We start from the raw sequence: 27347 nt of genomic DNA, 5'->3' as shown, positions 1-27347 counted from the left end.
TTTTTTTATCTTTCAAAAGTTTAAAATACCATTTTCTATCTTTGTAAAATATTTTTAGTCATTCTTAATCAAGTGAAATTTAATTTTGACTCTTGTAAAATATTTTTCTTTGATTATCATTCATTAAAATATAAAAAAATATTTTTGGTATTTAATTATGATTTAAATAGACAATAACAATTATAGGTAATACCTTAAATGGACACTTAACCTTTTAATAAACATTAAGTAAGTAAACAATGATTACATAACAATAGAGACTAAATATATCATTGTTAAATTTTAGATGATGAAAAACAAGAAAAAAAATGAGCAATTAAAATTAAAACTTGCTCATTTTGTAAGAATTAAAATTATGTTTAAGTCTTAAATTTAACACAATTTATTATTTTTTTATAATTTTTTTTAAATTTAATTGTTACTTTTATTCCTATTTATAAGACTCAATTTAGAATAATTATTTATTCTTTTATATAAAATTCAATTCATATTTTCTCATATACTAATTATTTTTAGACTAAAATATCCCCACTTAAAGTGTATTCTCTTAATTTGGTAAAATATATTAAATATAGCTCTTTAAAAAGTAGGTTAAATACCTATTTTGGTCCCTTATAATCTTTTTTTGTTTCAATGTAGTCCGACTTTTATTTTTGGTCTCAATTTGGTCCTAAACTAATTAATTGGTTTCAATTTAGTTCCAAATTAATTAATTGATTTCAATGTGGGACTTCCGTCCAAATTATTTAAACGGAGTTAACTTTTGGGCACGTGGATGCCACGTAGATGCATATGTGGATGCCACGTGGATGACAATTTTTTTGAAAACACCTGGACCCAGAACGGCCCGTTCTGAAACCGGAACGGGCCGTTCTGGTTGCACTTTTGGTGTGTTAATTTTGCATCCAGAACGGCCCGTTCAGGTGCAAAATTAACACACCAAAAGTGCAACCAGAAAGGCCCGTTCCGGTTTCAGAACGGGCCGTTCCAGTATCATTTTTTTTATATATAAAATATTAATAATTTTATAAAATATATATTATTAATTATATTTTAATTATGTTGTTATATCTAATAAAATAAATATATTAATATTTTTTATATATTTTATTTTATTATGTTTATCTTATTAATTTTTTATTATTTTATGCCTCTAATTTTAAATAAGTTGCAAAAAATTATAAAGTGATACTTAAATATTTCTTCAAACAGAAAGAGAAAAAGAAAAAATTATTACTTTATTTATAAGACAATTGTATTTTATAAAAATAAGTAATTTTAAAAATTTTACTATAAAAAAATATTTTTCAAAATTATTATATTTTTTAATAAAATTAATAAAGAATATTGGTTTAATTGCATTTTTTATCTCTCAAGTATTACAATTGTGCAGTTTTGATCCACAAAATTTTAATTGGGTAATTTTAGTCCTTAAAGAATTGCAATTTGCGATTTTGGTCCTTCAATTTTTAATTGAACAATTTTAGTCCCTCAAATATCATAATAGTACGATTTTAGTTTCTCCCATTAAAAATTAATAATAAATATATATCATTTGATACATTAAAAAAAATTATAATATACAGTAATTTAAATAAACAAACAATTATATAGTTTTAAAACATTATATATATATATATTAAAATTTTAAAATTATTAAATTTTTAATGAGAAAGACTAAAATTGCACAATTATGATATTTGAGAGATTAAAATTGTTCAATTAAAAATTGTGAGACTAAAATTACACAACTAAAATCTTTTAAGGACTGAAATTACTCAATTAAAATCTTAGGGATCAAAATTGCATAATTATAATACTTGAGCGATCAAAAACACAATTAAGCAAAGAATATTTTATTCTCAGTTTTGGAACGGGTCGTTCTGAATCCAAAACGGACCGTTCTGAATCCAAAACGGACCGTTCTGAATCCAAAACGGACCGTTCTTCTGCACTGGTGGTGTGTTAATTTTCGCATCTGGAACAGTCCGTTTCAGTTGCAAAATTAACACACGAAGAGTGCAACCAGAACGGCCCGTTCTGGTTTCAGAACGGGTCGTTCTGAAACCAGGTGTTTTCAAAAAAATTGTCATCCACGTGGCATCTACGTGGCATCCACGTATGCATCTACGTGGCATCCACGTGCCCAAAAGTTAACTCCGTTTAAATAATTTGGACGGAAGTCCCACATTGAAACCAATTAATTAATTTGGGACTAAATTGAAACCAATTAATTAGTTTAGGACCAAATTGAGACCAAAATTAAAAGTAGGACTACATTGAAACAAAAAAAGATTATAAAGGACTAAAATAGGATTTTAGCCTAAAAAGTATGTATTTTAATTGATTTGGAGAAATATGAATATTAATTATGAGAGAGAAATAATATATGACATGTGCTCTAATTGATTAGAAGATATATAAATATTAATTAAAAAAATAGTATAAGAGTTATTTTAGAAAAAAAAAAGATAAATTTATAATTATCAATTAAATTAATTATTTTTAATATAATAAATTAAATAATTAAATATTATATAATATTTTAATACGTGTAATCTATTAATTTAATGACCAACCACTATAAATGATAATATAATATTGATTTTGATTGATAGTGCAATACATTATTAAATTTAGTACTTATTTTTGCCTTTTTTGCCTTTTTTTTTAAAAAAAAAAACTTTTGGTGTGAAACGGAGACTTGTGAATTTCTTTGCAATTAAAAAACAGTATTAAATTTATAATTAGTTCCATTATTTGTTTTAATATATTTTAAAATAGTATTATTATTTTAAAAAACGTTTTTAGTTAAAGAATAAACTAAAAAAGGGAAATTTTCAAACTATTTTATTTACCATATTTGGACACTATTTTTTAAAGATAAATAGACGTTGACAAATATTAAGAGTACACTTGAATTAACTTATTTGTATATTAATTTTTAAATTAAAATTGGATCACATACATTTGTACAAAAGTTTTTAAAAAGAAAAGTAACTTATAATTTGAGAATTTTTTTTTAAAAAATAACTCAAAAATCTGACAATCTTTTTATTAATATTAATGGAGTCGAGACTCTTCATCCTTATAATAGTTAGACATAAATGGAATATTAAAAGATTGTGTGTAATTATTTAGAGAGAATATGAGATTTTTTTACATATCCAAGTATTCCCTTTATATATTAGTATAGATTCTTTTGAATCTCACCGTTTGTTTTTTGTATGTATTTTATTTTCTTGTATCTTGTTGTAAGTTTAAATTTTTTTGGCTAAAAGCCTAATTTGGTCCCTCATAATAATTAAAAATTTTAATTTGGTCCCACTTTATTTTTTTGTTTTAATTTAGCTCCCAATAATTTAAAAACACATCAATGCGGGACTTCCGTCCAAATTCTATAAACGATATTAAATGTGGACGACGTGGATGCCATGTAGATGCATAAGTGGCAAAGTTTCCTCCTCCTTCTTTAATGCATCTGGAACGGCCCATTCTGAAACCAGAACGGCCCGTTCTGATTGCATTTGGTCGTGTGTTAAATCTGTATCTAGAACGGTCCATTTTAGATGCACAATTAACACATATCGAGTGCAAGTAGAATAGACTGTTCTGATTTCGGAACGGGCCGTTCCAGATGAAAAATTAACACATGACATACATATGAGAACCTTGCCACGTGGAAAATTATTACATTTTTTTTTTTCCATGTGGAAAATGTCCAAACGGCGTTAAAGAAATTTGGACAGAAGTCTAATATTACAGTAATTTAAATTATTATGGACTAAATTGAAACAAAAAATTAAAGTGAAACTAAATTGAAACTTTAAAATATTATAAAGGACCAAATTAGGTTTTTAGCCAAACTTTTTCTTATTTTTCTTATTTTATTTTTTCATTTTTTAAATGCTAATTAGATTTTTTTTTTTAAATGATAAGATAGTCTATATATAACTGCGTGGCGTGTCTATTATTTTATTATGTTTTGATGTATATAATAATTTTTTTTGAATATTCTTTAATCTAATTTAATATTATTGAATTTTATTCAGAATAATTTTTTTTATTTCTTTTAAATATTATTCAACAATATATAATAACTTATATATTTTATTATTTATAATATAAATTTAAATTCTCTTAATTAATATTATATATTATTTGCAAATTATCATTAAAATAAAAAAAAAGTTAAGTAACTTTTGACATTTTAAAATTTTATTTTTCAACATTTTATTCTTCAATATTTTTATTATTATTAAAATAATTTTTCGTAATATTTATTTTATAAATATGCTTTTATATGTATTTAAATTTTTTTAAAAGCAAAATACCAAATAACTCATAACTTAGAAGAAAATTTTAAGTGAAAAAAATAAAATTTAACGAATACATATTTTTTAAGTTCTTATTTTTAATTTAAAAGTTACTTTTAAATGATAAAAACATAGAAACATACTCTTAATAATCCGACAGTCAATTTAGATTCACTAATTAATTATCATTTTGGTAACTCCGGTCCTAAGAATATCTTGATATTGATTTCTCCCGATCTTCATAATTATTGTTTCACATTCCTTGCCAGTAATTATTTTCTTCCCAATCAAATAAGATCTCTCAATTTATTTTCTTGAATCATGATAAATTGATAATTATAAAATATGGTTATCGTGAATTCGATATTTTATTTCGACAACTAAGCAAGCGCTTACAGTTTTCGCTTATCACCAATCGATACGATCAAAAGGTTTTTGAAGGTCAACTTTAACAGCATGGACCATGGAGATATCTTCGACTTCCAGGGACAAAATTGCATTCATTTCAAGCAACAAGAATGGGTAGCTACGATATGGCTTGCTTCAGGTGACGGCTACTCGCTAATCATTACTACTCAGTAACTTACTCTCATTATTACTTTATCTTATACTGTTTCTTCCATCATGCCAATACTTTAGGGAGGAAAAACACACTATGATTTATTGAATACACTTACACGTTTTTTAGCTTCTCCTTTCTCCTTTCTCCTTTGGGCAAACCAGTTAAAAGCTCTCCAAACACGTACCCACAATAGGTTCCATTTACAGTGAGAAATGAGAAATGCCACAATTGCTTTGAGAGGCAAATTCTGGATCAATGTTTAGATAATTCAAATACAAATTATGATGATTGTAACAAAAGAATATGTATAACAAGCAAAACATAGCCATAAAATCTCTAATTCTATTATCATACACGAGTACTCACATTGACAGATTCCAATCAAACCTATCCAAGGACAAATAAGCACTGGTCCGAGTCCACAAGAAAACCGTCTTTATTGTCATTCATTTTCTGCTACAACATTTGGTTCTTCACCTTGGCAAAGATACTCGTCACACATGGATGCTGATCCCCAGTCCTTTCTTAGCCGCAGGATGTCTTCGGTGAAAGTGGAACCAGAGGCCCCAATGAACACACTAGACATGGCACATATGGTCTTGTCTAGCATAGCTTCCACCTTCAGTGAAAATATTCATAATGCGCATCAACAAAAGAAATTAAGAGTTGTCTACACATGTAAAGGATCAGAGCAAGTTGTAGAGAGGAAAGAATTATGCAATTAAAAATTTGCAATAGAAAATTTTATTATTAGCCACGGCATAATATTTTAGTGATTGCACTAAATTAACTGAAATTGTGACCCAGTATTCTTAAACCTTTATTCCCAAGCAGAAGCCAGTACCACTGCAGGACAACTAAAACCAACAAAGTAAGTTGAATATCATAGTTCCTAAAGTTCTTTTTTTTTTTTTTTTTTTTTTTTTTTTTTTTTTTTTCTATCAAGAGGATGACCCAAAGCCCGAAAAGCCTAAAGTTCTTAAACTTTCATTTTCCTGAAAGTAAAATGTTGACAGCTTGAATGTTACTTCGGAAGTTGTCTTAGAACTTTGGATAATCTCGACCTCAAGGGAGTAAAAAAAAGTAATTTTTTTCCCAGATGTAGCACACTTGAGCAAACAAAAAATGATAGCTTGATCAACAGATAAATATATATATAACCTAGTTAACAGTTTTATTTATCTAGTTGAAGCAACGGAGAATGTTTAAATCCACATAAAAGTAGAATGAAACACTGTCATCTCATCTCACCTGTGAATCTCCCTCAATACCATGCCTGTATAACAGAGCATCCCATTTTTCTGCTGAATTACGAGGTGGACGTATTACAAGAGGAACAGGCCTGCCGTTCAGCATAACTAGTGACTGAAGCAGACCAGTTTCACTTTCTGCTGCATCCGTAGAAAGATAAATGACAGGAGCATCAGCCCTCTCAATCACCCTCAAGATGCAATCTGCTGCTTGAGGAATGGGGTAGAAGCAACTCGGCTTCTTAGCATTACTGTAAACAAGAGAATGAATCATCAGAGACAACATGATGGTAGAAAACAAGGATGAACAAAACAGAATTGCATAATACACACGTATATTTGGCATTGAGCCATGAAATTGCAATTGGCAACTGACTTGTCAGAAAACAACCAGATCAACCCGGCAAAGTTTACAGCCCATATCATACTCAAATCATCAATTTTTTTATCAGTAGAAAAATAACAATAATAACAATGGAGATGGAAACTAAGTCTTCGTGTATTTACTTCTAATCACTAACTCATCCATCAATTTATATGGGTTAACAAAGATTACAAAAAAGGAAAGAAAGGGTATACCAGAATTTCAAAAACCCGTGTCTTCGAAAGTGCAATGCAATGAAGTTCCTTCCCAAGAATGTCTGAACAAACCGCTGAGCAGTAAGCCTAATGAGGCGATTCGGTTCAATCAAAGTCTTGCATTTGTGAGCAATTGGGCCACCCGGTTGCATCGCCCATTCGCGTTCAAGGTTAGCATAGAACACATCCCCAATTGCCATAACATCATCATCATAGCTGAACTTATCCAACACATCCTGAACCGTCTTCTTCTTTGGATTCCCGATATCCTCATCATTCCAAACAGCCTCAGGTTTACTCATCGACAAACCCAACGAACGCAGCTTCTTCAGCCGTTCATCATCCAGAAAACAAGGCTGAGGCTTCCAAAAATAACACAAGAACTTATCAATGTGCAAGTGACCCTTCTTCACATCCGAAAACTCGTCAAACGAAACCACCACTTTCTTCCCCAAGCACTTGTTAATGTGATCGATGTCCACAACTCTATCGTACTGGAAATCCACTTTGGAACTAGGAATCACCAAAACCCTATTTAGCAAGGCAGCGAAAAACATGTGTTTCTCCAAACAAATCAAATGGTTCGACATTTGACCGGAAACGCATGTCGCAAGTAAGAATTTACCATCCCTAGGGTTCCACTCGATGGTTTTCCTCTGCGACAAATTCTGATCCACCGTCCTGCACCTGTCGTAAGCAACGCCGTTTAAAGTGGCGTTTCCGAAGTCGAATTCAGGCTCAATTGAGTTCCCCGCGCCATGCGGATTCAGCAGAACCTGCTCAATATGGCGGTTGAGGGAAATTTGTTTGAACAACGCGGATTTGAGATCCTCCAACTGCTTGGGATCCGAAGCGTTGGTTCGGAGCGCGGTTAGGAGCCCTAGCTGCTGTTGGCGTAATAGGTTAATTGCGCGCAATTCGGATTCCTTCATTCGATCGGAGAGGGAATCGAACCTGAGAGAAGAGGTTGGGAAGAGGCTGTGGAAATCGGTGACGACAAAGAAGAAGAGGAAGACGAGGAGAGCTACGATGGCGATAATGTACTTCTTCTGGAGCTTGAAACTCACGCGGTGGAAGCGCGAGGAGAGATCTTCGACGTGGAACGCCGCGACGGCGGGCGGGGAGGGGGGTTTGCGGTGGTTCTGCTCGACGAGGTTCCGGCGGTCGTCCTCCTCGTCGGAGGAGGAATCCATGTGCATTGCTTTTACGGTGGCCACGGCGGATAATGAGTCAGGGAGCGAGTGGAATCGGCGACTCGTGTCGGTGGGGCGTGTCGAGTGAGCGAGTCAGGTGATAAACATGTGCGTCCGTGCGTGCGGAGAAGGAAACTGAGTCGGTAGTTGGAAATGATTGCTTATCAGTGAGAGTGGGCCCCACTGGACGTTACAACTAGAGGCTGTTGGACCGGCCCAACTACTGAAACCATAAAGTATTATGGGCTCGTGTTGTAGGACATTTGAGCGTTAACTTACATTAATTAACAAAGGCTTAGAAAAATTTAATTTTATACTTTCAACTTTTAATTTGCTACTTTCTTCTTCTTATTCACATAATTTTTTTTTTCTCTTTCAATTTTTACATGTTACCAAAATAGGTGGGGTGAAGGAAAAATAAGGGGGTGTATGTAAAAATTGAAAAAAGGAGGAAAAATATGAAAAAAAGTACTAAATTAAATGTTGTGGATGTAAAATTAAAAAATTTAAAACAAAAAATTAAAAATATTTTAAAGTTTTAATTATTTTTTCTAAAAGGAAGTGTACTTATAGAAAAAAGGAGGTGTATATATCATTAACCATTAACAAATTTGATGTATACCTTTTAATCATGCTTATTACTTTACAATTAGTACGAGGTTAGTAGGAGATAATCGAAAGTTGCGTAGTTCATGTGGCTAGCAAATGATATTTGTAACTTTTACAGCTATTAACTGTCCCTTAAGCGCTAAGAAATGTCCCCTAGGAGGATGTCTTACAATCAAGAGAGGTTTTTGGAAGAATTTAAGGATTTATTAAGAAAGAATGAAATGAAAGGATATGATATAAGAAATAGATAAATTAATTTATTAATTTTTCTTATAAGAAGGAATTAAATATAACAGAATTTTTGTAAATTTCTGTGAGATCCACTTAGAGACATTTCTCTCTTTTTACTGTAACATAGAGCGAATTTCTATTCCTCAAACTAACATATTCATGTATATGCTTTATCCTTTTGATTATATTAAACAATTTTTTAATTTTTTATGTGAAATGTTTTTGAAACTATTAAGAAATAGTTGTTAATCAAATATATATAAAAAATAATAAATTGGCTAAGGTTCTAAATGTCTATTTACTAAAGCATATGAGATCAGTTTATAAAACAATATGATAATCTAGTTAACCTAATCTAAAAATTTTCTTCATTTACAAATCTTTCAATATATCTTTAAGGAAAGGTGAAAATAAAAACTTTTTTTTTCCTTTACGAGTTCATCGAAATACTATATATAACACATTATGATAAAGAGTAAGAACGGAGTTTTGGCAAGAAACTTCAAATATCTTGGATAAACAATCATGCACAAATTAAATAGTATTATTATTTGACAAAATTTTTTTTTATCATTGTATTTAATACAATCATATACTTAAAGCTTGAATTCAAGATTATTAATTAAATTTTTTAAAAAGTTTAGTGTTCTCAGCTGAGATCAGTATAAGAACGATTTCTTGATGAGATTGGTGAGCCTCCTCTACCTTGTACATTAGTCACTTCAAGATGAGAGTGATATTTACAAAAGAGACTCTGATACTTAAGTCAGTTCTTGTAGGTGTGCGAGTCTTGTATATGTAATACACGTACCTTAGTGCGAATTATGATTTTTTCCTTAAATAAGAGTGGGGTTGGCCATGGCCCAAGATTGACTATGGCCAAATAGATCGTGGACTTACTTGTTTAGCCGATGTTGTAAGATGACCGGTTGCCGAGCTGAACTTTGGTACCCAGTATGAGTAGTACAATTAGCATTAATAGAGAGTAAAAAGAAGTTATTAATTTATTAAAATTGTTTGAACATATAACTAAACAAAAAAGGCAAAATTCAACCACACTAAATTATTTAATAGTTTAAATAGTAAACTTAATTGCAAAAGTGTTGATTTTAATTTTCTTGTAATTATTATTTTTTTTTTTTAAATTTTATATTTTCTTATATATCAGTGCCACATCACAATCTATATTATATCTCATCATTGTGTGAATGCCATATCAGTTTTAGAAAGCTCCTAGAGATTATAGGAGACAAGCAATTTAGTTTTTTTTAAAAATTTTATTTTTCTTATCCATTCTTATTTGTTATTGCCGGTTTAACTTGTTCTTGATTGGTTGTGAAATAATTTAATTTTTTGAAGTAACGAATTGATCACCTAACTTGTTCTGTAATAGATATTGGTGGGTCTGATTTTAATATCGATGAATCAAACCATTAGATTAGGCAGTAGACAGACAGTGAGGAGTGAGGACATGGAAAATAAACATAAAATTGAAAGCTACTTTGCTACGTTGGCTTGGTTGGTGCCTTCGCGATGGCTGCTGCATCATGCACATCCTCGTATAAGGTTTGAAATTATATGTTGAATAGAAAATACAATGAGAAAGGTAGAATATTTGAGCTTCCATTCAATTTACTAATTACTATATATACTATTCTTCCAATGACTTGTATTCGCACCCAATATAGTACCAAAAAGTCGTTAGTTAAATCCGTATATATTTATAATTTTAAACTAAAAATTAGAGTTTAATTGTATAGAATCGTGATTAAAAATATTATTTTAACTTTTATGTATACCTCGTCCTTCAATTATTTTGTCAAATATGAAGTGTGTAACCTCAAGTGTGTGGTTCAACGGTAGGGATTGATCTACGTTTAAGCAAGGTTAGGGGTTCGAATCTTATCTTGTGTATGCAGTCGCGTTAAATTTTGGAGCCAGCTATCCCGAAGTGCCGCTGTCGGTGGTTACTCCATGCACTTACCAAAAAAAAAATCGGAAGTGTGTTGTGGCCATGCGTCATTCATGCCGTGCCTGATCCACTACTTGTACAGTTGTACTCCATAGAAAATTAAATTGAGGACGAGGTTAGTGTTATACGTATCAATTGGATTTCATTTCACTACAAGTATGATAATAATAATAATTAATAAACTTATATCAACATCTTATGCACCTTTATGATTTTTTTTTTCTAGAAGGAAAAATAAGTATTAAAAAAATATTTTTTTAAGTGTATTTTAGAGGGAAAAAAATGATGTAGATCTATAATATAAAATTAAGAATTTTATACCGGCAATCCTGACGTCACGTTCACGGGAACAATGTTAATACAGAATAAAAAAGTTAGATATGAACGTCCTAGAATACATTTGAAAACGAAAAAAATAATTGAATTTTCTCAGCGATTCCATGTGGATGATTCATGATTTGGACGTCAATTAATACGATTTAACTTCACTTCTTTTTCTTCCGAGTCACCTTAATCAGAAGGTTAATAGTTGGTAAAATTCTCAAACAAGAAACCTTGCATTAAAATCTTTCAAGACTTGCAAAGTTACACTTAAGGAGTTAAGGTAACGTCTCCAACTAATTAACCAACTGTGTACACTAAGAATTAAATCATCTGTCTTATATTTGTGTTTGTGTAATATTATGTTTTAAGAAAACAGGACATAGTTTCGGTTATTAAACGAAAATTAGAGCATGTAATAATTTCAATCTTGGACAATGCTAGAATGAATCTTTACGTTCCAACTAGGAAGAACATGTGACACCAAGAAAAGCCAATTGGTGGAATGGGTCTGCATGTGAAACCTTAGACCTAGCTAACTACCTCCAAGGCTGCACCAGAACTTTTGTTTTATAGTTCTTGTTAGAAGTTTCCACTTCACATCACTTCTAAATTACCAGTCACTTCTCCATAGACTCAACCGCAACAGTTTCATATTTGTTTCTTATAGAATACCATATTACAGAAGCAAAAATGCAAGTTTTCTAGTGTTTTGACTTTTGTGTAGTTTTCTATTCTTCTAAACCAAGTAGGTCATTAATGTAATTTAAAAAAAATGAAAAAACCAATCATGACATCAAATCTTTCATGATAAATGGCATATAAGTTATCACTTAATATTCTCCATGTAAGTATATATTTTGAATATTAACACAATATTTTAAAGTACAAGATCTTAATTAATTTTGATGATATATGGTAACAAGACTCCCAAGTCAGCTTTCTATTAATTTTTGTAGCTGAACAAAATTCCATCTAATCACTGCATAAATAACAAAGATGATAACAAAGACTCATTTCAAAAGTCAATGTTTTTTGTCCCATCTAGTCACACATGATGGGCCAAACCACCAAGTTAGAATAGTATTCATTTTCTTTAAGATAAAAAAGAACCAGCTGGGGCCAATGAGGTTACTTGACATATCTTTCAAGGAAATAGGCAATTTAAATCCTATCTCCCTTGTGGTTTCTCTTAACTAAAATCAATCCACAAGAAGCAACATGGCTTCTATTCTCACCTTCCTCACAGCCATTGCTTTTGTGGCTCAATCATTTCAAAACTACATGATCCAGAGGCTGCACACACTGTACAAGCATTATGGATATGCTGGTGCAGTGAAGGAAAATGAAGAGCATGAGAGTGATTATTATTGTTCAGTGTGTCTAAGCCAAATTTGTAAAGGGGAAAAGGTTAGGTCTCTTCCAGTATGCAAGCACAGATATCATGTTGATTGTATTGGTGCTTGGTTGAAGAACCATACCACATGCCCTCTTTGTAGGAACAAAATCACTGACCAGAAACATAGACAGGTGAAGAATTTAGGAGAATCAATGTTTAATCTAATGCAGAGTTTCTCTGATCTTTTGGTATCTCTTCTCTACATCATTCTTCCATCTAGCATCACCCAGAATTTCCCTTTGGTTCGTTGAAACTTCTCTGTGCACATAACTAATACCAGTATCAGTCGCATACTTGTTTGTATATGTAACTATGTATGTTTAGTATGCATAAATTAATAAATCAGGATCACTTCCATTCATGCAATTGCTAATATTTTTATTCCTTGCTTGTTTGGCCCTGGGAAACATATCTAATTGTTCCTAATCATGCTTGATTCCTTCAATTTTTGGGGTAGTAAATTAAGAAAGTCGTCACAATATGATTTGGAACTTTGAAAATATATAAATGTATTTGCTTATTTTGGGAAATGCTAGATGTAGTTCTTATTCTTGCTTTAGAAATTTAGTTATCGACAAAATTTTGTCTGTTATAACTCTTGATTTCCTATTGGGAGTAGAGAACCCTCACATCAATTCAATTTCATCTCTTATTTAATAAGTTAATTTAGTGAAGAGACCAAAATTTGTGATTTATAATATATTTCATTCTATAAAAAAAATACACAGAGAATTTTGTTAATGTTCCTTCTCTCATTATGTATTTTTTCATTATTAGGTGTCTAATAACATCTGAGGTGTTAAAAATATTTTTCTAAAATTTATTCTTCACTTGTAAAATTTGTGTGTGTGTGTGTGAGAGAGAGAGAGGTGTTTTAGGAAGTTTCAATGCAACAGAAGAGAGAATATAACATACAAAGACTCGTGTATGTTACGGTAAATTTGTGGAAAAGGCTTAAACCGAAACCAATGACATGTTTCAAATTATTTAAATAATTAAACTCCCAAACCAAGCGAAACATGCATATTTGATTTCATATAGGTTCCTTCGAAAACACGTTAAAATATTAACAAATAAAATTTTAGCTAAATATTCATATTTAGTCCTGTCAAAGAATTAATTCTGAATATATAATTAAATTTTGAATTTTACAAATTTAAGTAACTTTTATATCACATGAAAAGTGTAACGACCCGCCTCATCGTCACACAGCTCACAACACTCCAACACCATACAGAAAAGAGCGTGCATATATATAAGCAGCTAAAATATATACACAAGGTCTAGTTTGAGACTAAAATAAAATCAGAGTACGAATATACAAAAATACATCCAGCAATGCTACATTAAGTAGCTACATCAGCAAAAACATAAAAAATAACTTCATCTGCCAGCAGTATACACGCCTCAAGCACACCAACCTATCCCTGTTCTGCTCCCATACACAGTATGATCATTGCAGTTCAAACTACATGGAAACAACAAAGGATAAGCTAGTAAAAAGAATCAGCATATATAGACATATATATATATATATGTACAACAATTAGAAACAACTACAACTTATCAACACATCATCTAGTTCAGCAATCATCAGCATACAACTCATCACATATACAACTCACATCATTCAACAAAAACAGCAGTAAAAACACAAATGCGTCGTCACGCATATCAGCTCGGAGATCTCTTACAACAGCTCAGCCTTACGGCCTACAACAACTCAGCCTTTCAGCCTACAACAGCTCAGTCTTATGGCCTACAACAGCTCAGCCTTACGGCCTACAACAGTTTATATCATCATACAGCACAACACAACATACAACAATAACAGCATACAGCACAACTCAACATTTTACAACACAACTTAAACATCATAATTCAGCTCAACAATATTCATCAGTTAACAGCTCAGCTCAGCATATATCAACATTTAAGCTAAAATCAGCATATAACAGCATATAAGTGAACATCACATCCGCGCTCGGCGCACTCATGGTCGCGCTCGGCGTGACCCAACCAGAGAGCATCAGGGCTCAAACGCACCCGGGCAATTCCTATTGCGCCTGGTGTGCTAGGAGGCAGACACCCTAGAAGGTCTCATACCCAGCGTGCCAAACCCGCGCTCGACGCAAGGTAGGCAGAGACCTCCCCAAGGTCTCACGCTCGGCGCAATTACCAATTGCGCCCGGCGCCACCTCTGACAGAGACTCCCCAGGAGTCTCCACGCCTGGCGAGACGTAGTCACACCCGGTGCCACACCAGAATCCCAAAATGCCAAGTTACTTCCTGATATCGTGCCCAGCGTGGTCCAACCACGCCCGGCGTGAGCCATCCAGGGGCATCCATCCTCCAGCTCGCCCGGTGCACACAACTTGCGCCCGGCATGCTCGACCAATGGAGCCCTCTGATGGTCACGCGCCCGGTGCCAAGAATTGTGCCCGGCGTGATACCAAACAGCAACTCCCCAAGTTCAAAAATTTCCTTCAAAACCTGCAAAAATCAGCACCCCAAGCACATGCAATCGGCCCAAAACATCACATTTTCATTAAACAACCCAAAAATCCCAGCTTTTTCAACATGCATCCATCAATCATCAAAAACCCCAAATTTTCATAAAACCCCGAAACCCCAAAAAATGAAGTCTCTTCAATCTCAGCCAAAATCATCAAACATTAGACCACAAATGAGTTTCTAAACACATTTTCCACACAATACAGCCAAGAACTAGCTTCCCTTACCTCGGTGAAGAATTCCGAGCTCCGGGAAGAAGAACGAGAAGAGAATGAAGAAGAAGCTTGAGTAAATGAAGGAGGAGAAGAAGTCTCAGCAAGAATCTCCAGCTACACAGCATCTAGAACAACCAAAAAGGGAAATTCGAACAAGGTTCTGAAAAATGGGAGAGAAAAGAGTATGAGAGTGCAAAATGAAAGTGAGGGAGAATGAGAGAAGAAAATGAAAAGTTGTGGGGGTCTCACAACCTCCCCAACAACAGGAATTTTCGTCCCTTAAAAAAGACTTACTTGGAAATAGAAAAGGGTATCGCTCCCTGCACTGCTGCTCAACCTGCCAAGTAGTCTCACCAGTAGTTACATCCCACAACACCTTCACCAGAGCAATGGACCTGCCCCTCAGCTCTTTTAGCTTGTGATCAATCACAGCTACCGGCGACTTCTCAAAAGTTAGATTCTCCTTCACCCGCGCACATCATCCAACTCAACCACATGACCAGGGTCATGGACATACTTCCTCAGCTGGGATACATGAAATACATCGTGTAGGCTTGAAAGAGACGGTGGCAAAGCCAACCGATAAGCAACCAGACCCACACGCTGTATGATCTGATAGGGACCAACAAACATAGGTGTTAACTTCCTGGCCTTCAGTGCTCTACCCACACCAAAAGTTAGGGTCACCTTCAGAAACACATACTCCCCTTCGACAAACTCCAAAGGCTTTCGCCTTTTATCAGCATAAGATTTCTACCTACTCTAAGAAGTCTTCATCCTCTCCTGAATCAGCTTCACCTTCTCAGTAGTCTGTAGGATTAGCTCCGCTCCCACAACCACTAACTCACCATCCTGATACCAGCACAGAGGGGTCCTACATCTTCTACCATACAAGGCTTCAAACGGCGTCATCCCAATACTAGCATGAAAGCTATTATTGTAAGTGAACTCCACCAGCGGTAGGACCTCCTCCCAGCTTCCCAAGTGGTCTAACACATAAGCCCTCAGCAGATCCTCCAAGGACTGGATTGTCCTCTCTGACTGGCCATCTGTCTGTGGATGATAAGCAGAACTCAGCCTCAGCTTCGTGCCTAAGGCCTAATGTAGACTCTGCCAAAATCTGGAAGTGAACCTCGGATCTCTATCTGAAATAATACTGGAAGGCACCTCGTGCAACCGTACTATTTTCCTCACATACAACTGTGTCAGCTTCTCCAAGGACCACTTGATGTTGACAGGAAAGAAATGCGCACACTTGGTCAACCGATCAACAATCACCCAGATAGCATCACTATTCCTAGCTGACCTAGGCAACCCCACAATGAAATCCATAGTGATACTATCCCACTTCCACTCCGAAATCTCCATCTACTGCATCAACCCACTCGGCTTCTGATGCTCCACTTTTGCATTCTAACAGGTCAGACAAGCCGCCACATATTCAGCAATGTCTCTCTTCATACCAGACCACCAGAAAGTCTTCTTGAGGTGTTGGTACATCTTAGTCATACCAGGATGTATGCTATGTCTACTCTTGTGGCCTTCCTCCAACATAACTTTCTTCAGCTCAGCATCATGAGGTAGGAAAATTCTGCCCTTAAACCTCAAGAACCCATCTTTGTCCAGCTCAAAACCAACAGCCTTCACGGTACCCAACAACCCAAGAAGCTTCACTAGCTCAACATCTTGCAACTGTTTCAGTCCCACCTGCCTCAAGAACTCACTAGCTATGGAAATCATCCCACAACTAATGTGATCCTGAGCTAACTCCACACAGAGATTCAGATCTCTGAATTCCTCCACCAGCTCCAGCTCTTTCACCATCATACTAGACATGTGGATGAATTTCCTACTCAGCGCATCCGCCACAACATTGGCCTTCCCAAGATGATACATCAACTAGAAGTCATAATCCTTCAGAAACTTCATCCACTGCCTCTGCCTCATGTTCAGCCCCTTCTGATCAAACAAGTACTTCAGACTCTTATGATCACTGAAGACGTTGAGTCGAGCACCATACAGATAATGCATCCATATCTTCAAGGCAAAAATAATAACTGCTAACTCCAAGTCATGAGTAGGATAATTCCTCTCATGGTTCTTCAGTTGCCTTGAAGCATATGCCACTACTTTCCTATTTTGCATCAGCACACACCCCAAACCCTCATGAGAAGCATCACAATACACATCAAACAGCTCACCAGAATCGGGCAACACCAGCACAAGAGAAGTAGTCAACCTCCTCTTTAGCTCATCAAAACTTCGCTCACAAGTATCTGTCCAAATGAACGACTGCTCCTTCCTTGTTAACTGGGTTAGAGGCGCTACTATCTTGGAGAATCCCTCAATGAACCTTCGATAGTAACCCGCTAGACCCACAAAACTCTGAATATCAGTGACAGTTCTTGGACGCTCCCACTGCAACACCGACTCCACCTTAGCTAGATCAACAGCAATCCCCTCAGCTGAAATCAGATGTCCCAAGAACTTCACTTCTTTCAACCAGAACTCACATTTTGAAAGCTTGGCATACAACTGCTTCACCTTCAAAATCTCTAGCACCAACTACAAGTGCTCTCCATGCTCCTCTAGGGTCCTTGAATAAATAAAGATGTCGTCAATAAACACCACCACAAATTTATCCAAGAAGGGTCGAAGATCCCGCTCATGTAATCCATGAACACTGTAGGGGTGTTGGTCACACCAAACGGCATCACAACATACTCGTAATGATCATACCTAGTCCTGAAAGCGGTCTTAGGTATGTTACCCTCCTTCACCCTAATCTGGTGATAACCTGACCTCAAGTCAATCTTCGAGAAAACCAATGCTCCCCTTAATTGATCCATTAAGTGGATATCGCGCCCAGCGTGGTCCAACCACGCCCGGCGTGAGCTATCCAGGGGCATCCATCCTCCAACTCGCCCGGCGCACACCACTTGCACCCGGCGGGCTCAATCAATGGAGCCCTCTGATGGTCACGCGCCCGGCGTGATACCAAACAGCAACTCCCCAAGTTTAAAAATTTCCTTCAAAACTTGCAAAAATCAGCACCCCAAGCACATGCAATCGGCCCAAAACATCACATTTTCATCAAACAACCCAAAAATCCCAGTTTTTTCAACATGCATCCATCAATCATCAAAAACCCCAAATTTTCATAAAACCCCGAAACCCCAAAAAATGAAGTCTCTTCAATCTCAGCCAAAATCATCAAACATCAGACCACAAATGAGTTTCTAAACTCATTTTCCACACAATACAGCCAAGAACTAGCTTCCCTTACCTCGATGAAGAATTCTGAGCTCCGGGAAGAAGAACGAGAAGAGAATGGAGAAAAAGCTTGAGCAAATGAAGGAGGAGAAGAAGTCTCAGCAAGAATCACCAGCTACGCAGCACCTAAAACAACCAAAAAGGGAAATTCGAACAAGGTCTCGAAAAATGGGAGAGAAAAGAGTATGAGAGTGCAAAATGAAAGTGAGGGAGAATGAGAGTAGAAAATGAAAAGCTGTGGGGGTCTTACAAAAAAGTTTTATAATAAATTAGTATTTTAGTCCATACAATATATTAAGTATTAAATTATTTTACATAGTTATAATTTATAATAAATAAATATTTTAAATATTTAAATCATAATATAATTTAAAATTGTAATAAATAAATAAATATTTTTAAACATATTAATTATATTTTAAATTTATAATAAACAATTGATTATATCTCAAGGTTAATTTTAATTTTGATATTGTTAAAAATATTAAAATACAATAATTAAAATTAAAAATATATAAATTAAAAATATGAGAGGTTGAGAAAAATCTTTAAAAATGTTATCGTTTAAGAAAATCATATTGGTAAAAGAAAAAGTTTCTAAAAATGCTTATGTTTTTATGATTATTTAAAAAGTAAAAATACTTTTATTTAAGATAACTATTTTAATTTATGTAGAGATGTTGATCCCATAGCAAGTATACCAAAGTCAACTTGTAATTAACAGTTGTGAGTATGATTGTTTCCTCTAAAACTATGTCTATTGATTGATTTTTAATTAGTTTAGAAAAGTAAGAAATATATTTTTGTATTCACAAAATTTTTCATAACTTCATTCATTGAAATAGAAATGAAAGATTAGATTAATAAAACTTAAAGCAAACAACAAACAAGTAGGTAATTGTTGGAAAAAATCAAATATGGGATGTTTGGGATTGAATTTCATTGCTTATTCTCAATGACCTTAAAACCATATATATATGTTAACCATTTTTCACTATTTTGATTATGATTAAATGCACTCAATATCAATTCCTTGATAAAGAGATTTTAAGATTTCTACATCAAATACCGATTTCTTACATATTCAAGAGAGAAGTTTGCATTAAAAAAATCTCCTTTTAAACTATGGATCTAAACTCTATTCTTAGCAACTTGGATCGGTAGACAGTTCATTTCAAGTTTTGATTTAGAAAACATTTTTAGGTCAAATTCCAAATTTAAAATCAATTTACCAATGATCAAAATTTAAAAGCTTTAAGAACGAAAATGAAATCAATATAATGAAGAAATCATAACATATATTAAAAATATGAGTCACATGAGGTACGATAGGTTACATCCAACCTCAAAAAGATAGAAGTCAATACTCATTTCCATGAGAGTCAACATAAAAAGAAGAGGAAGAAAAAGAATATAGTATGAATGTTGTCATTTTTTCTCTGAACATCAAAATCATCACCAAGATCTTCAACTTTAAAGGTCTTTGGTGTCAAAGTGAGAAAGAGTAATAGAAATGATTAAAGAGTATAGAGACTGTGCTTAAATTATGAAAAATTAGCCTAAAACATGTGATTTTTGACACAGAACAACTTGATCACCATAGATTTACTCAAGTTCTAATGAATTTGCTTGGGCTAAAAAAGAAGTCCTCTAAGGTGAAAAAATTCCTTTCTTCCAAATTTGTTAAAGTCCCTGTTAAGTCTCAATTTTACCTTTTTTTGGATGAGACTTATTGAACAAATTCCACTCATCCTTTGAACCATTGCAATATAATTGTTCTCTTTTTGGTTCATTTTGTGTGCAGATATAACTAACCCAAATTCATCTAACAATACCTTAATCCACCTCATTTTTTGTGCAGGTATTGAGGAAGAGTGGAAAGTTGAAGACTCTTAGGATTGGAAACCTAAGAAGCTAAGGAGCAGAGAAGAGGTTCTGCGCCGGGCTCAATATAACATGCGCTGGGCGTGACAAAAACAGAGTATTTCATCTCTGCCAGTTATATTGCGCCGGGCGCAAAAAGAATTAAGCCGGGCGCAAAAGGAATTAAGCCGGGCGCAAAAAGAATTGCGCCGGGCTTGTGTTGAGATAGAGAGTGCTTGACTTCTCTGGAAGAACTTGCGTCGGGCGCGAAGAATTGTGCGCCGGGCGCGGAACCCTAATCTGATCTCCCAGGCTCGTATTTGAAGCCATTTTCGGGGTTCTTTCCCCCCATTCTCACATTGGGCGCCTCCAGGAGCTGCGGAAGGGATTCCCAGGGCTTGGGATCGTCCGTGTGCGGATCTTTCCTTCGGTTCTTCACTTCCTCTTCCATCTCTATTTTGTATTTGCCCTCTTTGTTGAGTGGTTTCACCCATTTTGTGGGGTTAGATGTAACCAACGTACTCTATTGTAATCTTTACGGTTTTAATGATATATATACATGTTGTTTTATTCGTTGTTGTGTTTGTTTCTATTCTTAATGCTTGCTTTGGATTGATCACCCATTGCATGATATAGGTTCCATTGGGTATTGGAAAATAACCCTTGAAACTAGCTCTGAAACAAATGCCTAGTGGGAAATGTATCTAGGAATGGAGCTTAGCCCATTAGTAGTCTTAAACCCTAGCCCGTAATGCGGATGTAGATATTGGGTACTCAAGGGATTGATATTCAGTATCCACATCTAGGCTCTTGCTCTAAGGGATTAGGTTTGAGTAAACTATTGGGTTGACTAAGCAATGAATTTAACAAGAGATTAAGGATACATTAGTGTTACGTTTGGTGAAATCTGACCCCCACAACCTCACAATACCACAATACCATTCCTTACCTTTTCCACTCACAAAACAATATTTATTTACAGCTTTTATTCCAATAGTCACAACTTTGAATTCACTGCACAAACTATGAAATTGGAATTATTCTTTAGTCACGAATAGTCAATAAATGCTTATATTACCTTCTAATCCCTGTGGACACGATATTTTTACTACTTGAACGGCCGGTATACTTGCCGTGTTTGAGACCGTTGATAGAATTAAACGAATTTACAAATATTAACAAAAGTGTTTCAACGGAAATCTCAACAGTCCCCAATTCTCTTATACTTTCTTTATCTACATTCTCTTTATTTGTCCTACAAAACAAAACCCACCATAAGTGAGAAAAAATGATATAATTACCATAAATTGGATTAGAACCGAATAATTATAAATAAATTGAAAAAAATGTACTATCTTAGACAACTTCTAAAAAAGAAGAAGAATGAAGTTAAGTCAATTAACACAAAAATATGCATGTTATTAAGGTAAAATCGATAACTAGCAGGAGATTTTCTTGGTGTAAAAAAAAGGAGAGATTTTCTATATTTTTGTTTAAGATAAAAATACTTAAATGTAAAGCACTTCACTTAAAATCATTTATAGATCAGAATCAATTTTCAAAATTAATTTTATACTCGTTCAAGTTTAGGTGCTTCTGTTTGATACTCACTTCATGCATCCGTTCGTGGCAAAATCAATCTTAAAATAGGGTTGTTATGAGTAGCAGTGAGCTTTTTGTTTGGGTGGATAAGCAAGACTATATATATATATATATATATATATATATATATATATATATATTTTGTTAACAAAAAATAACAATAAAAATAATAAAGGAATACATACATTTGTCCCTATATCCATATAACATTAATTAGTACAATTTTTTTGTCTGTATACACCAGATGACAAACAGATGATCCCAATTCATTCGCATCATATTAAAATATTTGGACATTTTTTATTTTATTATTTTTCCTTTTTATAAGATTTTTGATAGTTTCTCATTAATTATTTTTCTTGTAATGTTTTTAATTACTTAACACCTTTTTTAAAAAAAATAAATACTAATAATTATTTAAATATATTTTTCTTCTCTTATTACAAATGAAAATGGAAAGGAGTAGATACGATTAGGGATGGCAATGTGGCCCCATGGGGCGGGTAATAGTAAACCCGCCCCCTCCCCGCTGGATGAAAATTGGTCTCATACCCACCCCATATCCGTGCGGGTATTTAAGCGGGTATCCATGAATTTTTTGAATATCCACGGATATCCATGGATATTTACAAATTTTTTAAGAAATTAAAAAAATTATTTACAAATAATTTTAAGTTTATATTTAATGTCATTGAAATATTAAAAATAAAAATTTAATGTTAATTTTGAACTTGTATTTAACGTTAATTTTGTTGAAATAATAATAAAAATGCAAGATATAACTTAAAATATATCAATCTCTGCTTCAAAAAAAAATAATATATATATATATATATATATATATATATATATATATATATATATATCAATCTCACAAGTAAGTTAAAGTCTCATCACAAAGCTACAATAATTTAATCTCATAAGTCCAAACGAAAGCAAACAACTTAAAATACATAAATCTTATTGGTCCAATCAAAGCTAAAAAAATAATCAAATTACATCCAAAATAATTCTATAACATGCTTAACACATGTCGGTAACTTCATCAACCTCACTTTTGTAAGAAAATAAGATGAGAGAGTGTAGTTTTAGGGTTATGTGATACAAGGATAATTAGGATATTTAAGAAATATTATTAAACAGGTACCCGCAGGTATGGATATCATCATACCCGCCTCCGCCTCATTTATAAACGGGTAAAAAATTATCCATAGCAGATTTTACCTGCAGATACCCGCGGGTGCGGGTATTTTTGCCATCCCTAGATACGATTTTCAAACATTAAGTAGCAAAGAGATGATTATCTTCAAAATATTAAGAATAATTTCTAAAAAAATTAAATTATTAACAAATTGAATGTTATTACTAAAATAACTAATTCTCATAAGATAAATATGAATTAGTTTAAAAGATCTTATATAACGAAAATAATCAATAATTTTAATAAATAAAAAAAATCAATAATGAATTTAAAAAAATTCTTTAGTAGAGATAAGAAAATAATCTATAATATTTTTATAGAAAAATATAATAAGTATTTACAAAATATATATGCTTATAAAAAATATCAAATATTAAATCTAATTTACTAAAAAAGTGATCATTTCTTTTTTTCTTCTCTGTCTGAAATTATATTAAAATATGTATTGTGATTTTCTTTTTTAACCCGTAACTATTTAATATTAAAGGGACACTAAAAACTAGAAGGGTAGGAGAAATAAAATTAGTACTCCACAGTCTACACCTTCATTTATTATAATTTGCTTTTTCATCTCTTATAATTTTTTTATATTTATTTAAAATATTGTTTTATAGAAATAATACCTTTATTTTGTAGATATTTTTTATTATTAATTTTTTAAAATAAATAAATAAATAAAAAGCTTTATGTAGAAAAAAAAATAATAATAGCGTGATGCTATTTGGGCAATCTTGGAATAAAGGCTGATTGAAAAAGTAAAAGTATTGGCATCAATTGTCATAATGAAGAAGATGAATGTTTGTCCAAGTATATGTTTTTTACTCTTTTTATTGTTTCAGCCAATACAACCCCAAATCATGCCCAAAAATCGCTATAATTGCTGCTATTATGCTACCCATCTCACATGCTCTCCATAAAGAACAAACTTAATTCAAAGATGAAACATAAACTTTAATTCCGCATTATTAATGTCTTTAAATCACATGGTAATTAATCTATAAAAACACTAATATATATGTATATATAAATTAAAATTTGAACGAGAACACTTCAGAGTGATTTCAAGAATTTTTCATAACCTTTAATTAATACATATATAAAAAAAATTGAACTAAAGAACCTGGATTTGAGTGACTTATTCATCAAGTTGGATATATTTTTATAAAGATTATTAGCATGATAATGCCCTAAATCATAATCCATACTCCGTGCATGCATGTCACAATACTTTTTTATTCAGTTCATCTTTCTTTTCATTGAGTATATTGTTATTTTCACATAATGACGAATCAATAATAATTAAAAAGACAAGAATTGAATATCGATAATCCAGTTTACATCCGAATCCTTCTTTCGTTATTGCACATAATTAATTAACAGGATGGAAATCTTCTTTCATTATTGTCTGCAATTGATTCCATTTTTTTTTCACTTGCATGTTTTGCATAATCAAGCTACTAAAGCGTATGTGAATGAGTTTGTTGTCACCCAAAAGTTTTGGGTAAAATTAGGTAGATTGGATATATATTAGATTATGTTTCACAAGATTGATGAAAAAGAAAATAGGCTTCACAATTACATGCATGTATGATTAAGTTCCCCTCCAGGTGGATTTGTTTGCTTTGATCTTTGACTTTATTTTATTTCGAGCAAAAATATTTTTTAATTTTTGTTTCTTTTGGTAATTTGAATTTAAATTTAGGATAAAATATATTTTTAATCCCTCTAAAATTTTTCAAATTTGATTTTAGTCCATCTAATTTTGAAATACACTACTTTTGATCCTTAAAGTAATTTAAATATTATTTTATAATTATTTTTAAGTGCTATGTAATGTATTATAAAAGTCAACATATTGATCTGTGATTAAAAGATAATAAAAAAATTAGTGCATCTCTGTTTTTAAGATTCTAATGTATTATTAGTAGGACTAAAAGTGATGAAATTTTAAAATTGAGGAACTAAAATAGGATGAATGATAATTTAGAGTGATTAAAAATAAATTTCAATAATTTTGAAGAGATTAAAAACATATTTTACCTTTAAATTTATTAATATTTAAATATATTTTCAATTCTTGTAAAATAAGTAAGTTTTAATTTTGATCATTGTGAATTCTTTTTTTGTTTTTCATTCTTTTAAAATTTAAAATTCTTATTTTTATTTCTTTAAAATGAACAAATTTTGTTTTTAGTCCTTGTAAAAGAATTTATTTTTTAAAATTTAAAGTTACTAATTTTAGCTCTTAATACTCATTTTATAGTAGATAAATAATATTAATTTTAAAAATTTATAATAGTTGTGTCAGATTTGGTGTCACAAATAATCATAAGTATAAATACAGTAATTATCACTTGAAATGATCACTCAATTTTATAATAGATAAATAAATAAATAAAATATTATATAATAGTAAGGACTAAAAGTAAGGATTTTTAATTTTAAAGGATAAAAAATATTTTTTTTTGCATAAAACAAAATTAAAATTTGTTCATTTTATATAAATTAAAAAAAAACTTATTTGAGAATATTTATTAATAATTGACGGTTTGTGGTTAAGTTATCTTTTTTTAATGCTAGATTAACTGGTTAATGTTGAGTATTTAAATTTAAATTAAATGTGACTTCTTTAATTAATAGGAACTCGACTTCTTTAAGCGAATATTGTAGCTTGAATCACCATTATTAAAATAGTTATATGATGAAGATTCGGACACTTCATTTAAAATTATTGTATTAATAATCATAAAATAATTAAAATGACTTGGTGAAGAATGAGGGCAAGCACTAAGCAGAGTGGCCAAACCCTAATTTACACATTAATGATTAAACGTTAACGTCCACAGTCCCTCTCTAATGAAGGTTTGGGTTCAAATTTCATGGTCACGACAAGACAACTTTTATACCAAAAATGTCGTATAACTAGTTAATATTTATTTATTTATTTTATTGTCACATAACGTACGACAAGTGTCATAAGTTCGTAGACTCGTAGTTTAAAGTTTTTAGCACGCAGTGTATAGTTAATATTACGACGTTAATGGTTTAGGTTAATATTATCCAAAATTAGGGTCAATTTTTAAAACTTTTTAGTTTAAAAGTCAATAAATTAGGTAAAGTGTAGCTTAACTTCTATGAGCATAGCATTCCAGAGAATAGAATAACAACTTGCGAGTTCAACAAAATATTCTCTACAATTTCCAACCTACAATCCTCACTATGATTCTTTTGCAAGATGGATTTGTTGTTCGTAATTCATTTTCGAACAAATTTTATATACACTATTATAGTTAGTTTTGTGTAATTATTCGGTTAAACTTTATATTAGGGGTATTTATGTAACAAATTATGATGGTTTTATCTCCTCTTTTGGTATACAACTTTTGATAACAAAGTTAAAATCCAGAATCTTCCACCATATTAAAACGACATGGACTATAATATCCAAATCAACTTTTACAATACACAAGTTCTAATTTTGGTGAAAGTATATAAGCCATGAATACCCCTAATTAATATTCCATCTCAATAATCAATTTTAATCACCAGAATAAAAATAACAGTCTCTTAAAAAAAATAGTGATTATATATATATTTTTTAAAAACCATGAATACGTTTGATCTAAAGCTTGTGATTTGGTTTCCTTTTTTGCGTAGTACACACGTTAAACAAAGAATCTGAATCGGAGTCTTTTAGTGAGTAAAATCATTTGACGGGTCAAAGGGGGAAAAGGTAATGCATCTCTATAATTTCCTTTTCCAAGTCTAACACAATAAATCAAAGGTAGCCTAATGGTTTCAAACAAAGAAAGATCCTACCACATGTCTAGTAATCAAACCCATCCTTCTTTCACCTTTATTCAACCAAATAATACTAAGAAAATTCAAATTAAATGAGATAGAAACTTACAAATAAGTTATTGGGTCAAATGAAAGTGAATAATATATTGAATGGGAAAAACGTAAGTGAAGGTAACTCGTTAAAAATGGTCAACTTTATTAAAAAGTTAATCATCAACATAAATTGAAGTCCTTATGTATATATTATTTATTTTAATTATTTTGATCGATCAAAATTATTACAGCAACAACATGATTCTAAATTGTGCGTGTTCTATGTTTTCACAGTGGATTTCTAAAGAGAAAAGAAAAGAAAATGTTGATTTTAAATATAAGAATTAAAAAAATAAAATGGTGATAAACCAAAATTTCATTTTATGAGCATTGAGTTATTGACTGTTGACTCT

At 32.3% G+C, this 27347-nt stretch overlaps 2 protein-coding genes across 3 annotated transcripts; one reads left to right on the top strand and one right to left on the bottom strand.

The window, feature by feature from the left end:
- Nucleotides 1-5091: 5091 nt before the first annotated feature.
- Nucleotides 5092-8042, bottom strand: LOC109817522 (O-fucosyltransferase 36). 2 transcript variants are annotated; one of them, XR_002241354.3, is made up of 4 exons: nt 6708-8042; nt 6130-6379; nt 5245-5497; nt 5092-5125 (listed from the first exon to the last, which is right to left on the bottom strand). XR_002241354.3 is itself a non-coding variant. In XM_020382787.3 (3 exons), exons 1-3 carry the CDS (start codon nt 7904-7906, stop codon nt 5321-5323), a joined length of 1626 nt encoding a protein of 541 aa, XP_020238376.1. In that variant the 5' UTR covers nt 7907-8042; the 3' UTR covers nt 5092-5320. The 2 variants fall into 2 exon arrangements, 1 of the variants encoding a protein (XP_020238376.1); XM_020382787.3 differs by having other exon boundaries at nt 5092-5497.
- A 4212-nt stretch (nt 8043-12254) lies between these two features.
- On the top strand, nt 12255-12683 carry LOC109817523 (RING-H2 finger protein ATL51-like). Its single transcript, XM_020382788.3, has one exon. The coding sequence runs from the start codon at nt 12255-12257 to the stop codon at nt 12681-12683; it is 429 nt and encodes a 142-aa protein (XP_020238377.1).
- The last annotated feature ends 14664 nt before the right edge of the window (nt 12684-27347 follow it).

The sequence above is a fragment of the Cajanus cajan genome, chromosome 5 (genome assembly GCF_000230855.2).
Source record: "Cajanus cajan strain Asha chromosome 5, NIPB_CcT2T_4, whole genome shotgun sequence".
NCBI lineage: Eukaryota > Viridiplantae > Streptophyta > Magnoliopsida > Fabales > Fabaceae > Cajanus > Cajanus cajan.
The sequence above is the reverse complement of the archived record's forward strand: the minus strand, read 5'-3'. Positions and strand labels throughout refer to the sequence as shown.